Source organism: Tauraco erythrolophus, chromosome 22 (genome assembly GCF_009769465.1).
Source record: "Tauraco erythrolophus isolate bTauEry1 chromosome 22, bTauEry1.pri, whole genome shotgun sequence".
Lineage (NCBI taxonomy): Eukaryota > Metazoa > Chordata > Aves > Musophagiformes > Musophagidae > Tauraco > Tauraco erythrolophus.
The window spans coordinates 3,567,041-3,584,377 of record NC_141486.1 but is presented as its reverse complement, the minus strand read 5'-3'; the positions used below and the strand labels follow the sequence as shown (position 1 = coordinate 3,584,377).

General features: G+C 43.0%; 1 protein-coding gene across 1 annotated transcript in view; it reads right to left on the bottom strand.

The window, feature by feature from the left end:
- PAPPA (pappalysin 1) overlaps positions 1–17,337 on the bottom strand; it is a 178,370-nt gene that overhangs the window by 135,850 nt on the left and 25,183 nt on the right. Inside the window, 1 exon segment of the mRNA XM_009986772.2 lies at positions 15,363–16,431. Coding sequence (XP_009985074.2) covers positions 15,363–16,431 — 1,069 coding nt within the window.

The following is a 17,337-nucleotide window of genomic DNA, read 5'->3' as shown; positions in this document are numbered from 1 at the left end:
CCAGGCTGGAGTGACCCTGGTTTTGGAACTTCTGGAGCACAGGGAAATGCTTTGTGTCCCCTTGTTAGAGTCCATGGAAAGCGTGGGGTTACCTTACTGAGTGGGTACTGCTCTGTCCTGGGCTCCATCTATCTGTACCATCTGCCCTTGTAGTAGGCAACTGCGGGCAGGCAGACCGGGTCAGGACCCTGCCTGGGTGCGCTCCGGTGGGTTACTTACTGTGGGAATAGTCGGGATTTTTAGGAAGCTGAACACAGATCAGGGAAGGGAGCACTGTGGCCTTGGGGTGCTCGCAGATTGCGATTAAGTCATAGCTCCTGCAGAAGAGTGACACGTGGCACCATCCCTGTCGGGGTGTGCAGCTAGGACTTTAAGGGGCTGGTCCTTTAGCATCTTCTCTAATTAACACGCAGTAAAAAATGCAGGATGAAAACAGAACAACGTCAAATTCTTTGCTCCTTTCATCTCAATTTTTGACACTAATCCTCCTGGTACATAAACCCCGTGCCACAAAGTGAGATATATATTGCTATCGGAATGAAGAGCGACTTGGAATCAGGCCGGCATCAGCAAAAAAACCCAAAACAAAATCATATATAACCAGAGAGGACCTAGCATGTTTATTACAGATACTTTTGGAGTTGATGGGCCAAAATAACCAGTCCAAATATGCATCTTGCAAAACATCGCTTTTGCTTTGGAGATGCCGCTGCTTTTCTGGTTTTGTTTTTACAACTCATGGACTTCCAAACCTCATTTCTTAACCTCCTGGCAGGGCTGTGCATAAAGTTGGTCCTGCTGCAGCGGGCAGATCATCAATGGCTTATGGTAAGGATAATCCCAATTTTCCTCTTTTCTGAGAAAGAAACGAAAACTTGATTCTAGTGAGACTGGTTGAAATTTCCTCTTGTTTCATCTTATGCAGGAAAGAGTAGGAGACACCAAAGTGAGATCACAAGGAACATAGTCAGGTGATGTAGATTTCAATCCAGGGAAACCAAGAAAAGCTTGTACCCTAGCACTAGAAGCTTCAAATTTTCAAGGTTCATACGATGATTTTTTTTTCCTTCCTGTTACAAGGGTCTAATATTTAGCTCATTTCATTTTCTGCTTTTTCTTCAGGGGGTATTGACGGATTGTACCAGTAAGTCTTTATCTCCAACAGTGAAGTCTTGAACACGTTTTTTAAGATAAAAAAGAAAATTGAATAGTCAGATTCAAAGAACCACTAAACATTACGAGATTTACAAAAGCTGGTTACTCTTGTTCTTTCCCAGCAGTGAAGAGATTACAAGGAAACAGAAAATGTCAGTCGCTGAAACAGAAATTTCACACAAGAACATTTAGCTTTGAGGTTCCCAGAATCCACAGTAAATTGCCAGGTGATCTGGCAGACACACCAACACACCTTCAATGAAAACAGTTCAGAGTTGCAGAAAGAAAATACTGTGGACAGTGTATTTTCTAAATTCAACAATTTATTCTTTTTTTTTTTTTTTTTTTTTTTTTCCAATTTCTATTCCTGTTCACTAGGAAGACAGAAAGAAACAAAAAGAAAGGAACGCTCAGGAACTTTCCGTCTTTCTGGTTTTTGAATCTATGCAGGATTTGCAACTTCTGCATAAATAGAAGGTAAAGCAAATACCACGTGTGCTTCTGAGAGCAGACGTTTCTTGAACTGAAGGATATATCAAACAGAAAAGGTTCTGTACCCTGAAGTAAAGCAGTGGGCAAGCAGACGTATCAAACGCTCGGGTTATTAAGCGGATGGAAGGACATTTGGGTTGTCTCACATATGGATCTCCTAACGTGCGTACCAGAAAACAGGCGCTATCAGTCCAAAACATAAGGTTGATTGTAAGCATTCCCTGGAGGATACATTTCCCAAGACCCTACAAAATTGGACTGGCAGCTTATGAAACGTACAATACCGATCCAGCATGTAACAGTAAACTATAGGAAATCATAGCCATATAGTTGGCCTTCAGACACGAGTGCAGAAATTGCCTGTTTTGGCACCACAAGTCTGGATCCACTGGAATCAAACACAGACCTCTAGCAAAGAGCTATGAGAATGCAAAGATCTATTCTCCATTGTCAAATACTATCACAAGAAGGGGAAAGCTCTTTATGACAAATTTCTTGACCAACTTTTGCCACCAGTGTGACCGCTACAGACAGGCCATGCAGTCTAACCTCCCCGCAACACTTGGTCCCTGTCACTCTACCTGCATATCTCATCCACACATCAGCTTTCGCTCTGCTTTGCTGCAGGAATTTATTGGTAACATGTCACTAACAACTAGCACAGGACTTAAGATCTCGATGACCACAAAACTAGCTTTGCAAAGGATCCAGCAAAAATTGCAGGTTGTCATTTTTGTCTGCTGTTTCCCACACATAGACCCCGAATTACACAAACCCGCATTTGTAAAACGTACGTTAGCGTGAAACGTCTTGCAGCTCCCTGTCAAAGACAGAGGGGGCTGTTATGAATTCCCTCACTTCCACAACTTCTCTGCTGTCAGCTCAAGTACATCTCAAGAACTTTGCAAAATCTGTCATTTCGCTTTATTCAGTAATGGGGGAAGAGAAGGAAACCTGGAATCCCCTTTTGGATGATCTCCTCCTGATGGTTTTCTAGATCAAAACCTGGAAATGCTTCAGGTTTCCAGACGGATAAAAAGAGAACTTTGGGTCTGATCAAGACAAGGATAGCTGAAGGTTTGAGCCTGCATATTTAAGACAAAATAAGACATTTTGAAGCAAAAACACATGAATAAATCTATCCCCAGAAGAAAAACTATTAGAGGAATTCTGAGTGTATGAGGAAGAAGTCAGGAACTCCTAGCCCTTTTCTGAATTCAACTGGGTGCAGGAGGGGAATCAAACAGCTCAGATTTCTTCAGGCAAACTGGGAGAAACACTCTGATGTGTCTGACGGAAGCATTTTACTCTGTGTTTGGAAGTTTATCATGACCGATCAATTCTGGAAGAATTAGTGAGTGAGTTCTGGTTTTTGGCACTGACACAGCCGTGGTAAAAAGGCTGGAGGCAAAAGGGAAGTAATTTTCATAATGCTGTGAACTGTTGCCATCAATCCTTACCCAAAACATTTCTTCTACTTACTCTAGTGCAGGGCTGTTTTGTAGGAGCTTTCCTCTTAGCTATTGCCCTTCGTCTCAGGAAGGCTCTTGACCTCACTCGTGCTCTGGATGTAGAGAACCAAGCCAGAGACCAAAGTCTTTGGGAGTTCACTCTTTCTACGGACTTCAAAGAGCTTGGGATATGTAACTTAGTCCAGACAGAAAGCACAACATACGTTTGGAACAACATTATATATGTAAAAATAGAACAGATTGAATGACTGCTAAGGAATGCAGCGCGATGGGGAAGCCTGATGTAAATTGTGCATGGCATTTACATACCTCTTTTCAGCCTTTAACCTAGGTGCTCTGAATCCTAGTGGAAGAATCTACCTTTTCCCTAGCAATTATAAAGACTTTAAGATTTAATTCTCTAAATCACGCCTATGCTATGTGTCTATACCTGCTGCGAGCAGATGGCATGACTGTTCCTCTGAGGAACTACCTGAGCAATAACTACAGATAGCTAATGCTTATCCTCAGCACTTAGTGCAATAACATTGGGACTACGCATTTTGGGAGGAATCAGCAACTCACGAAATAAGTCCTTAAAAGAAAACAAGGCAAACATGAAGCTAAAATACAAGCCCTTAACTAGAAATGCCAAGCCATAACATATTCAGGTATATTGAATAATGTAAGTTTATGTAATTCTTAATATTTCTCAGGCATGCCTGTATCTGTGTCCATTCACGCTTGCTGGGATTGAAGGTAGAGCATCATCAAGCTCATGGAAATCAGGAGATCACAGAAAAATGCTGGTTTGATTGCTCTCATCCAGTTCTGCAAACCTAAGCAGCTCAGACAGTTCAGAAACATTTTCATGCTCTCTGATGCTCACATGAAGCAAACTAAACTCTGGCCTTTTTGAGGTGTACCCACATGCTCTAAACAAGTGTATCATATTTCTTTATTTATTTAGAATTTTTCATCAGTTAACCTCTCCTTGTCTTGTTTTTAATTAAATGAAACAAATAAATAAATTGAGGAAACATAAAACAACTTAAGGCAAAGCTTTTCAAAGTGTAAAGGGCATTTTGATACCCACATGCTACTGAGAGTCTGTGGGTCTTGTTTTGGGAACATAGTTCCCTTTCGTGCCTTCGGAAGGTGCACAAAAAATGTGTAGATGATTACAGTAATGGGCCCATTAATTGATATCATCTGGATTTTATGTTATTTAATCAATGTCTGAGCTCTGACTGCAAAAGCAGCTTAAATTGACACCCTCATTCCCTTCTGCTCAATGCTCCCTAAACCTGTCGTCGTCGATATACAAATAATAATTTGTGAGTCTGACAAGGGCACAAGACTCATTACATCATATCAAGGAAATTAGAAACGAATCAATAAAAAAAGAGGCAAATTCCTGATCTGCTCATTCCTACCACACAATGTGGAATTTTTCACATTTTACTCCTAATCCCACATCTGATCAAACTGAAACATCTTCAGGGTCAGGAATGCCTCCGCTTCCTTTTGGTATTTCTTTCACAGTCTAATCACATCTCAGAAAAGCTATTTTGTGTCCATGTGTCTTATCTTTGTCCTTTGTATAATTTGTGCTGTTTAAAGCAATAATTCAGCAACATCCTTCATGCGATGGGGCAGATCCTTAATGGAGGAGAAATGCTGGCATGGCTTGAGTAACGGATTAAATCCCCTTCTTGGCATATTCATTTTCACTGCGTCTTTCAGCATAATTTTGACATGGAATTTTCCTGGCGTAAATCACACAGGTTTCCCTCTTCCCCTCCACACCACGCTGCGTAGCTCTGTGTTTTGGTAAATCTCATCTATTAATAGTTGCCCTCTGTGGCTATAGAAAAATACCTCAGTAGTCAAAAGGCAGCCCTTGGTAGGGAACAGCTGTGGATGCCGGAGCGCACGCAGGACCCAGCATCACACAGCAATTCCCTTTCTTGGCTCCGTGTCAGAGCAAACCGATTAAATAAGGCCATAGTCAAGCTAACGGAAAAGGAGCCCCTTCCTTGCAACAGAGGGAGAGAGGGAGACCGACTCCAGCACTAGGCTGGAGAAACATCAGGGTATTTCCATTTTCTCACTGACATTTTCTTGTTCCTTTTTTAACTCAGCAAACCCCCCTCTTGCGTCTTCCTCGCTCCACCCTTCTGCCAAGTCCCAATAAACTCTTGCACTTATAGAAATGGAACAAAGACGTCATCGCAGCCAGTATCAAAGGTCGCAGGGTAAATTTTAAGGTCTAGTCTACTTTTTTGTTGTTGTTGTTTGATTGATTTAACTGATTAAAGCATTTCTGCTCTTCCTTTCTGCTCTTCCTGTGCTTTCAGCGGCATCCTGGGTAACTCAGAGGAAATTCAAACCAACCAGCTGTGATCCGTATTACAAAGTCAAGGCTGGAAATATAACACAAAGATGTTGATGGGGCCATATTGGAAAGGATGGAAGGAGAAGAATATTGTCTCCCAGTAAAGCAACAAAGTGGTTTTATGTGTCAGAATAAGAAGTATTCAACTTAGCAGAGGATATGGGGAGTTCCCCATCCTCTCAGCACTGGAGGGTGCTGGCCCCATTGCAGAGGGACTGGTTGGTGACAAAATATTTGGCTCCAGACAGCAGGAATCCTCCTCGGATTTCACTTTGAATTTTCAAGAAGACAAACTATTAGTACTTGAAAATCCTAAAGAATTGCTGAGTGTCAGGGACTTCCACACAAAACGTACGATGCCACAGTCATCGTGAGGGTTGGTAGGGAACCAGTGTGGGAGCCTCGAGTCCTCTGGAAACCAGGCTCAGGCTCTCTGCACTTACAGCACACCTGGTCCGAGGCTGCGGGCACTTACAAAGCCAATGCCACATAACTTCAGCACTTTTCAAATTTCCCTAGGGAGACATTTCTCTAAGATAAATTCTCCTTGCAAAGCTGATGGGAATGATTTGAAAAACCAGCAGAACCTTGTGCTGAGGAAACCAACTACCACAGCTTCCCACTGAAGTCCTCAATTTATTGACAGGACAAAGATATAGCATGAGAAGTAAATTTATTCCAGATTATCTACTGACAATATAGCTCAAAAGATGCATTTTGAGGCAGCAGAAAGAATTTTATTTTCCAAAGCCTTGTAAATTCAACCCTGCTGAAGCTGCCCTCAAACAAATCAGTGATGACACATCTTTTCAATGTCTAGGGCCAAAATTATTTTTAAAAGCATTGCAGGTAATTGCCATTGCTGTCATTCCAAACCACTGCTGTTTCCACTATTTTACCATCACTGATGTAACCCAACAAGTGTCAACAGCAAACATGGACTGCTTCTGTAATTATTGAATTAATGGAAATAATACATTTCACAATAAAGAGCTCACACACACCACTGGCCATGACCAGATTTTTAACTAGAATTTACAGGAGATGTTCTATGTTTCCAAGGTTTGTTACATACTACTCAAACATCTGGGTATCTTTTAAAATAATTGGTCTGCAGGGTGCAGATTTTATCGATCTTTTTCACTGGGGTGGAATGGCCACAAGAGTCTTTAAAACAACAATAGAAAAAAAGCTTGCTGAACCTAGTTCTCCTGAAGAATTTCAGAAAGATCAAATTAGGCCAAAACCACTAATCTTAGTTTCAGTGGGGTCCCTTTTTAGCAGAGGTCTCTCTAGCAGGGTCCCTCTTTTAAAAGAAAAAGGAAATTAAAAATGAAAAACAGCACTAGGGAAAAGTTAAGCGCGTACTTCAAACTCACACATGCCAGGAAATTTAGAGTTAAAGGTGAAACTCCACCCTAAAGAGCTCCATACTGGAGATATTTCAGCGAACAAACATAACGTGTTCTGAAATACAAAGACCTGGTAGGGTGCACTAGGTATGGAGTTTCAGCCTTCACTCCAAATTTCCTGGCTTTTTGGAGGTTTTTTAGAGTTTCATACTCCAAACATTTAAGTACTCCAAGAAGTTTCCTCTGTGCAGCTCACCCTGATCTTTCTGGAAGCCAAGAACAAACACTCCGATGGTGTAGCCACCCATCCATTATTAATGAACCTGAAAACCATTTCTTGCAAATTTATGTTAATTTGGGGTGCTGAAATTATGTGCAAACTAGGTAGTTTCAGTTGAGTTACCCTGAGAAACTCCAAAATTGCAAATCTACTCAAAACAAATTGAAGGACAGGATTTCATTGACCCCAGCAGAGCAAGTGCTCCTAATCTTCCTCCACTGCATGTGGGTCCTGTAACTCCGCTTCAGCCAGGGCTGCAATCTAGCAAACACAGAACTGCTTTTGGCAGTAGTCGTTTGTATTCCTGGTCTAAACACTCTACCAGATTGTGGGCTGGGGATATATCCATCCTACTCCTCAGTGAATCTGGCCCTAATGGATGAAAAATCACTATGGCTCTCAGCATCACGCTGTTTTACAACATAGCTTTTACGAACACGTTACAAATATTGAAGCGGTTCCAGTGTGTCTCAGTAATCCTAGAAGATCTGTTGTGAGGCTCCACACCAGCGTGTTTCCTGACAGCTCTAAGGAAATTATTACCAGCAACTCCTGTAGCCCCTCCTCTGATCCCCACACACTTCATCCTTCTCAAATATGCACACAGAGAAAGTTTTAGGACTATACAATTCCAATGGGTGTCTTGACATAGCTAGTGAAGAAGACATCACACGTACTTTGAAATTGGCCTTGCCAATTGCTCTGCACAAACATATTTTAGTGGTGGACAGGTGCAAATGTGATGGGACAGCTCCACACTCTCTGATCCTGTGGTGTTTGAGGGAAAGTGAATTCTTCCTGCTGCAGTTAAGAAAAGATACACCAAGACATCCACTTCCTGGGTTTCTCCTAACCCCAGACTGGGCAGAGGAGAGAGCCTGTACTGAAGGGATGACCTGCCCTGGGGAAAGAAGACAGACAGAATAGGGAGGAGGCAGACAGGGACTGAAAACTTCAGGAACTGATGCCAAAGAAGTTCAAACAAGGGCCAATAGACACAGACGGTGCTTCATGCTGCTGCCTACGGATCTGCCTCTGCATCCTTTCTCCTTCAATCCTTTCCAAGACCTTCCTCTTTTCCGTCACCTTTCCATTTAGTCGATCCCTTCCTCACGCTTTTCCAGCTATCAATTTTAAGCATAGATACATATCCAAATCCCCCGACATACACTCCTCATACCTCTGAAATCCCCCTACAGGCCAACAAACTAAAAAAAGACTACAAAAAATCACAAGCAATGATTTCTTGAGAGAAATCTTTTTTTTTTTTCTTTTTTACTGATGAACTAATTAATTTGGGGGAAAAAAAAGACAAGTTTTCAAGCTCATAAATCTTTCTTTGTATTATTCTTATCTTTTTTTTTCCTAACATTATTAATTGGCTTAAGAAAAGACATCCCCTCTGCTGCTGAAACCTGGCTTACTTCAGCTCTCCCAACTACGTCAAGAACATCATTGCTCTGAAAATCACAGCACTGGCACACTATTATCTGTTTCTTCTGCTCAGAACTTGCACCTCTTCTCCCAGTCTTTCCATCACATCTTTTGAGGCTGCAGGCAAGTCTTCTGTGGCATAAAGGTATTTTTCTACCCAAAAATATAAACTACTTATAGAAACTGCTATTTTCTGAGTAATCACACTTTTGGGTTGGCTTTCTCCCTCAGCATTAAGTTCACAGATATTGGGCAAAGGCAGAGCTGCTAAGCCAGAATTCATGCCTCTGCTCGCATCCTCATTTTCAGCTGAAACTATATAAAGAAAATTCACCTGATTTATTCTCACCCCTTCTCCTGAGCCCTGCAAACCCACTATGTGAAGGCACCAGTAGTGCCGAGGGTTTGAAGTGTGGTTGCACAGATTGAATTCCCCCAGGACATAGCACCAGTCAGCATCATCTCTTCAGAAAGATTTCCGTACGTTTCCGCTGGCAGCAAGACTGAAGGGATTGTTAGGGGAAAAGGAAAAAAAAATCCAACTGAACTACTGTTTGCCCAAGTCCAGCAAGCCACGTGAGAGGCAAAGCCAAATGCATTGTGTTCATGGATGCTGTAAATGGAGCATGGTGGAAGTGGCTGCTCTGTATTTCCCCCCGGGGCAGCTATTGCTTGCAAGAATTGGACTTAAAGTCTTATCAGACAAGAAGTCTAAAAGATAGAACAGGAATTGCAAATCTAAGTGTTGCACCTGGTTAAGCTTGCTGCAGAAATAGCCTCTGCTTTGCATCTTTCTCTGTGTGAATGGTGCAACCTCCTGAATTTACAGAAGGTTTCAGCTGCCGCTAATTGAAAACGCAAGGGGCACCTCACACCCACCGCGGAGGAGAGGTGGTACAAAACGGGTACGGGAGAAAACCAGGGTGATTAATGCAAAGCCCCACAGCACTTGAAAGAGGCACATTGGACATGATCAAACTGTGGGTCTGTGTGTAAGTAGAATTTGAATTGATCAGCAGCTTATATACACTGTGACTTCTCAGAACATGGGAGGGGATGAGCTCCACCTTGTTTCTTAAACAGAGGCTGGTAAGGGGTTGCTGGAGAGTGTCCGTGCCCGCGGGGCAGCCGGGCGTGGAGGACACAGGGCTGCAGAGCAGTGAGGGGCAAATTCAGTCCTTGTCAAACGTGCACACTCTACACTTGCAAATCTTCCATGTGGGGTTCCAGAGCCAGAGCCAAATGGGCCTGCATTAGCACTGGACAGTGTAATAATGCTTTAATCTGTTGTCTCCCACAAGGATTCTCAATGATCTCTGATAGTTTACTCCATGGATTTTATAGGCTGTCTTCATTCCAAGCATCCTGCAGTTTGACCAGACAGTGATCTTTTTACATAATGGATAATGTCCATGAAAGAAACCATGAGTCCTATGAGTCTTGGGGAAAAAATGCTTCTTGAAAAAAACTGTTGGAAAAGATGACTGTGGGTCAAGCTAAATCGAGCAAACTCCTACTGTTTCTAGGGTGTGCAATTGTATATGTAGAAATAGTTTCTTTAGTAGCGAGGTCCTGTCTATATCAGAATTCAATACTAGACTTATAAATGTCAGTTACTAGCACGAGAACAGATGCAACTCCTCCCAGCTGATTAACATCCCTGACATCTGGAATAGAGGACAGAATAAACAGAGAGAACAGAGGATTTCCTGTTGGGACTTGGCTTTTGGGTGACAACTACCAAGATACAGCAACTCTGTCCTTGAGAGTGTTACATCTCCACCTTCTAAACAGCCCTGGGGCTGATAATTAAAGAACTGGACGTTTAATGCTGAATCCCTAGACAAAAACTCAGGTGCTTGCTATATGTCTGTCTGATACCTGCAGAAATCCTTGATGTCAAGAGCTGCACAATGGTCTCTTCGAGGCAGGGGATTAAGTTCTCAAGCTTCCTGAATTGAAGAGCTTTGATGAATTTCTTCTGTTCTTTTTAGTGTTTGGGATTAGGTGGAAATTAGTCTTTTATTGGGAATCAAGGAGTATTTCTTACAACTCTTCTAGCTCCTAGAAAAGGGCATTAAGTTTGCCTCCCTCCTCCAGAGTAAGTTGACCGTATTTTGTAAAGAAGCCTCATGAAAAGATTTCCAGTGGAAGAGAAGGAAAAAGAGGTAAGAGGCTGATCTGATTAGAAAATCCATAGAGGAGCCCTGAAGTGCAGCCACAGGTTATCTGTACAAGGTTGACCTGGGCTGTGGATTAGCCAGCCACCACCTCCTTCTACTGCAACTGCTGCGGTCCACGTGGCATAGCACGGTGTGCTCTTCAAACAAGGCTCTGCCATACCCATTGGTGTTCAAAATCACTATGGAATTCCCTACAAATTGTGCAAACGTGTATTCAGAGTCTAATTTATGTATGACTGGAATGTGCCGATGCCCTTAATCGTGAGCGAGCTGACGTGACACAACGTTAAGCTTTGCTGAACTGCTCAATCCAACTGCTGGAAGAGGCCACAGAAAAGGGTGGGATCAGCAGGGCGCTGGGCTCCAGCTCTTTGGGTCAGTCACCCTGACTCTGCAGGCAGGTGCTGCAAATAGACTCTGGAGCTTGTACAGCTCGTCCCTGCCCCTCGTTTAGGCAGAGCAGAAGGGCTGCTGGAGCCTTCAGGGCACACGCGTGGATGTTGAGAAAGCCTGTCCACGGGGTCAGTCATTCTGGAGGGATTTCCAGCAAGTGTTCAGTAGATTGTGTGAGTCGAAGGAGTTTGGAGAGACTCCAGGAGCTTTTACGGTTTCACGAATTTCATCAGCGTTTTCCTAAGGCAGCATCAAGGGGAATGCTTCCTTATCTGTCCATGCGATCCTGTGGTGAAGCCTGATGTGCAAGTCCAGTATTACATAAAAGAAACGGCTCAGTTGACCATACTATGGTGCAAGAATTTGCCACATCAAATGACACTTACAGAGCATGATTTCCTATGATCCCTTGCTGTTTGTTTCAAGTTTTTTGAAAAGGAGCCATGGTAGGTGTCATGAGCTCAAAGTCTTCCCTATTTTGTAACCAGCCATATCCCAAATAACACAAGGAATGTGTCTTTCTGGCAAGTGTGTTTATCCTTGCTCCTTCCCTTTGTATTGGGCCAGACTGTATGATCTTAGCATGTTCTGATTTCCCAGAACTGTAGAAATAAAGAAAAGCTGAACAGCATTTACAAATCTTTTGCTGGGACTAAATACATTTTGTCCCACTCTCATGAAATTAATAAAAAGAAGTGAGGCAGATATTCTCGGATAAAGCCTGCTGTGTGATAACCAGCCCTCTGTTATTTCCCCATAGACCATTAAAAAAGAGGAGATGATCTAGTTGGTACCACAATGTTTACAGCTTTTCTGCTGAGCAGCTTTGAGAGCAGAGTCCCCGTCCATCAGTGCTGTCCCTCTGAACTGTCCCTCTGGCAAACTTCTTCACAGACACATCACTGTACTTAAATCTCTACGCACCAACATCCCCACTACCGACTACAGTGCATAATCTCAGCTCTTTGGAGGAAAATATTTTTTGGAAAGGTGCCAGAAAGAGAGGTTGGAAACAACAAAAAAAAATCCCACCACCAGCTCTGCTGCTGGGATCAGCTCTAAGGTCACCACAGTTGCACCCAACAGTGACTGAAGGACACCATCAAAGTACCTAAGCACTTTGTCCAAGGTGCCAAAAGGATCACAAGAAACTTATAATACAGATTCGAGCGTCTTGAAATTGTCCCAGTGATACCACATCTGTGGTTGCACTTAGTCAAGAAGGATTCACAAAGCTTTTTGTAACAAGATTCATAGCAGCTTTGTCCCAGGATTGAGGCTTGATGGACTGGGACTGAGAGAGTCGGAAGAAGGAAAGTGACTGGAAACTGATACATCTTCTTTTAGGGATGAAGAGGCACTGAAGAGGGTTCCTGTTTATAACAGCGTTAATCAAGATTTAGCACTTTTCGGTTGGTTCCAAAGGACAAAAGTATTTCAGGAATAAACTCTGCATGGTGAACAGCTGGCTACAACTGCTGACACTAAGGATGCAGAAGGAACAAAACCCAGTAGCATCTGAAGGCCCCCTAGTACCTAGGTAGTCTGTGAAGAGTCTTTACAGCACAAAGCTCAGGAAACTTTTTATTGGTACCATTTCATCTTTTTTTCCTGCCTTTCCTCACCAGACTGAAGACTTTTCCCTTTCTTCTGCTATTGTTAGACCGAACTTTGGCAGAGGAAACACCTGGAATTAGATGTGAGCTCTCAGTGGCTGTGGAGATGTCTTCATTGATGTGGTGCAAGGCCTGCACTAGAGGGGACTGAGGGCTCTTTGCCAACGAAAGTGATGACAATAGGGGCTAGTGATGCAAAATGGGCCCAGATGGTGCCAACTGAGTCACAGATTTTGACTGAATCACTAACTGGCATGGCAATCTCTCTCAGGGGATGATGCTGAGGGCAATACCAAAGCCAAACATAGGGTTTGAATCTTCCCCCTTTTAGTCAATGAAGGCTTTGCTGCCAAAACCACTGTCCCAAACCTGTATCTGTCAGCCCCAATACTCAAAGCAGTGTTCAGCCTCACAAACCTCATTGACAAGTCCACAGACATAACTGCTCTATTTTGCCACACTGAGTACAAACACCCATCACAGTGGTGGGTATGAGCTCAGCCCCAGCACATCAGCCACCAAATGAAGGCTCCAGAGAGACAGAATATCTTCTACCACCCTTCTTGGTTTCATTGCCCATGATCAATGCTGCATTACAATGTCCGTGCAAAGACAAGTAAATGAATTCTAGCTGTTGAAAAAAAAAAAAAAAAAAGTCTTTTGAGGATCTATGGATTTTCTCAGGCTCTACACTGTGGAAGAGGACCTTCAGGCTTCCCTCACTGACCTCAGCGTGTCAGTTAAGAGGAGGTGTTTCTCAAGCCAAAATGAACATGCAGAAGATCTGTGAGCTCAATGCCACGAAACGCAAACCCTCCAGACAAGTTCAGCAAGGTGCTTGTCTCCAAAAGGAATATACAACCGCGTATGAAAAGCAACTACGCTGTGATAAGGTAACTTCAGATTTTGAAACCAAATCTCTTGCTTGGGCTTGTGCAAGTTCATATCTGTGCAGCAAAAAGACTTCATTTGAAATAGAAACGTCTCTGTACGTCAGAATAACACTAAGGCACAGTCTTAGATCCATCAACTAAAACTCACATGGCTTTTCTTGTTTCATTTTGTATGGGTATTATGCTGGTCACAGAACAAGTGATAAAAGGGTACTATCAGATTAAAAATAATGTATTTTTCTAAAAATTGTCATAGCTGTTATAACTAACACCTCAAGTTCTCAGAACTATGGTGTTAAAACAACCCAATTTGCATCATGCCTTTGATGATATTTGCTTAGTTGTGTTCCTCTCCAGTTGAACAGTATTAAAAGATTGGTATTTTTTCCTTTCGATATTTTCAGTCATTAATATTTAAAGTATTTTCTCATTTCAGCTTTGTTCACTGGTAACTGACTGAAGTCAAGCTGAGCTATATGGATTTTTTAAAAAACAACCTCAACTGGAGTTTTAAAAAAACCCAACCAAACCTGGAAAGGAGGCATTTCTTTGCAGCTTAATTGTGTGTATTTAGAGCTCCAGTAGAGCTGATAATGTTGTTTAAAAACTTCTCTCTACTAAGGAAGTTACAAATATAGCTTGAATTGCTGTAACGGAAGGGACTCCAGAACAGCTCATACTTTCCATTTTAACCTGAACTTTAGTGTTGACAACAGGGTGTTCTGACCATCTAGAGGTTTTTCCCCCATGACTCCATGACTTGCCCTAAAAAAACTATAACATGGGATACGGACAGCAGAATTTCAGCTGTAAACTTCATCTTCGGTGTGTTTATATTTCTAACTCATTCACGGGCAACACTTTTTTTACTTAAACATACTAACTCTTATCTGAAGATGACCAAAAGCAAGTAGGAGCAATTGTAGGTATGTGGTACTCAACAGATGCAAGTAATCCAAGGATGTCCCTCTTCGAACTACAACACCAGGAAGCCTTTAGCTGAGGATCTCAGGATTTTATAAACTCACATCCACCCACAGAAAGTTGCCCTGCCATTTATGAAGTGGCACTACTCTTATTTTCATATATATAAAAAGGGGTGCAGAAGAGTTCAACCACCCAATGTGTGCAACACCACTGCCAGGAACCTGGTGCCCACCTCCCTCCTCATAACCCACACACTCAGCTGCTCCTTCCCCTGCAGCAGAGCTTACAGAAAGCTGTACTTATAGAATCAAGAATATAGAATAACCCACCCACCTTCAAAGAAGTCCAACAGAATTAAAGCCTGCCTAAGAGTATTTAGGTTCTATTCCATGCCTGAAGGGCTCTTCCCTCTCCAAATGCGTATGAGCTTTCTATGACATCCATTCTCCACTCCTAAGAGTCTGTGGTTAAAATAAACTGTGCAATCTACAATACACTGCTCATAACCAACAACTAGTGGGTCTCCTAAAGTTGGTTGCTTCAGTCTTTGGCACTTACTTTCTTTAGCCTGGATGGAGAATATCCATTCAATGCCGTTGAAACCATTACTGAGATTGCATTTGGGTAACTGCAATGTGAGCCAAATACTAAGAAAAAAATAAATTAATTACAAACACTAAAGCCCATAACGGCAATAACACAAGGGTTCAACAGCCAGCAGGCTAATCAATACCTAGATAGATATTTGTTAAAATGATCATAAAAAGCTTGTTCACGAAATTGCCTACCTGTACGGAGAATATGGGTCAAAGCACGTCTTGGTGACCTCTGTTATCTCTGGGTTACAGCATTCCCCACCATCGAAGTTGTATCTCTCGTAATTACAATCCATGTCACACACCCCGTTCTGCTTCTTCTTGTTGAAGAGCGTGTGGCGCACGTGTCGGCAGTCTCCGCCGTCGTACCCAGTCAAGGTGTGGTTGCACTCAGGATCACAGTTCTCGTCCCCGATCTTGCTGATATCACAGTTGGCCAGGATGAGTCGGTGGCGAAGAGAAGAGTTCTTCACCTCCAGCACCTCCAGCTCCCAGGTGATGTTGTAGCGGCTGAAAGCCTCATTTAAATGCTGATGCTGGAACTCAATCTGCTGCTGGCTGACAGTGGGATTCTGGTGCTTGTCATCATAGAGATTTACGACACGGTAACGAACGATTTTGTTGCGGCGGAAGCTGGGAAGCTTGTTGTAGCTGGCGATTACATCTGTGTTGTCACAGACTGTCTGCCCGCAGAGAGGAGGGTCTAGGCTGGTATCCAGCAAATAGCCATGATGATAGCTGAACTTGCTCTGAGGACTGCTGCCATCCTTCATGGGAGACCAGGTGTTTTTCACATTCAGTAAACTGTCTTGAAGAACTAGCTGAGGTAGAGGCGTGTCTTGCCTGTGAATTGCCTGGCCCATGTCCAACAAAATCTCCTTCTGAGACCGGGCTGTCCTCCAGAGGCTGAAGTGCTCTACGTAACCCCGATAGTTCTGGTTCAGGGCATTTCCTCCAACCATGAGCACCTTGCACTTCAAGGTCAGAAGACTGAAGATGCTGCCCACTTGCTCTCCACTCGTGGCCACCTGGGCACCATTCACATAGAGTTTCATCAGGTGCCCATCATACGTGGCAGCCAGATGCACCCACTGGTTGGGGAGGTAGCTGCGATGTGCTGCAATGGTGGTTACTTTGCGAGCACGGTCCGTCTTCAGAGAGAAGAAATAGCGGGGGTCTCTATTCCCCTGGTCACTGACGGTGTTAATCCCCAGGACCCATCCTCGGTCACGGGAGGTGTAAGAACATTTGTCATATAGTCCTATGTGCCCCCAAAAAAGAAATATGAATAAATAAGGATGACAGAATAAAGAAATTAGTCTTTAAATTGTATAAATATAGCTCTCTACATATATACACACACTCACCTACATATGTTAGAATGTCAGTGTACAAGAAAGACATTATATCATCTACTGCATAATTGTGGGAGGTCGTGTTAAGACTTGCTATTAAAGGTCAAGATTTGCCAGTGGCATGTAAAAATGGGATTCCCCTTTCCTGACTAAAGACCAAAACTCTTGCGAATTCCTACCAGCGAAATGTTTTACTGTGCATTTGGTTCTTACCTTCACTCAAGCCATACATCATCGGTCAAAAATAAGAACAGTCTTGAGAAGCAATCCTTGTTGATCTCACTTATAATTCATACCCCTGATCCCTGTATCTAATAAGGTCCAGAGGAGAAACAAGCATGAAGTCTAAGCACTGCAGAGTTTTGAGAACCACTGAGCAGGTGCAATAATCTTGATAGGTTCGAGCACCCAAATCCTACAGAGAGCGAATGGGATGCGTCCAGGTCACCTTCAAATTCATACCCAGTAAAAACCAGTAAGGAAATGGCATACACTGGTATGCTAGATGTGCTGAACGAGGTATATACTACACCAGGGGAGGGCAAGAAACATGCACAGTTGGGCATACACATTTAGAAAGGTTCCTGTCCCCACACACACTTATTAACAGTTCAGTGCACCGCAGGGAATATACGCGAATGATTTCTCTTGTAGACAACGGGTGGATCCACACCTAAAGATCTCTCAATGAGCCTTCAGACAGCTCCAAGCACTGGGAAGTGAGCACAAGCTCCAAGCACCAGCTCGCTCCTCCTCAGTTTGGGACAGAAGATTTGGCGAGTTGAAGACACACATTTCTATCTTTCAGTTCT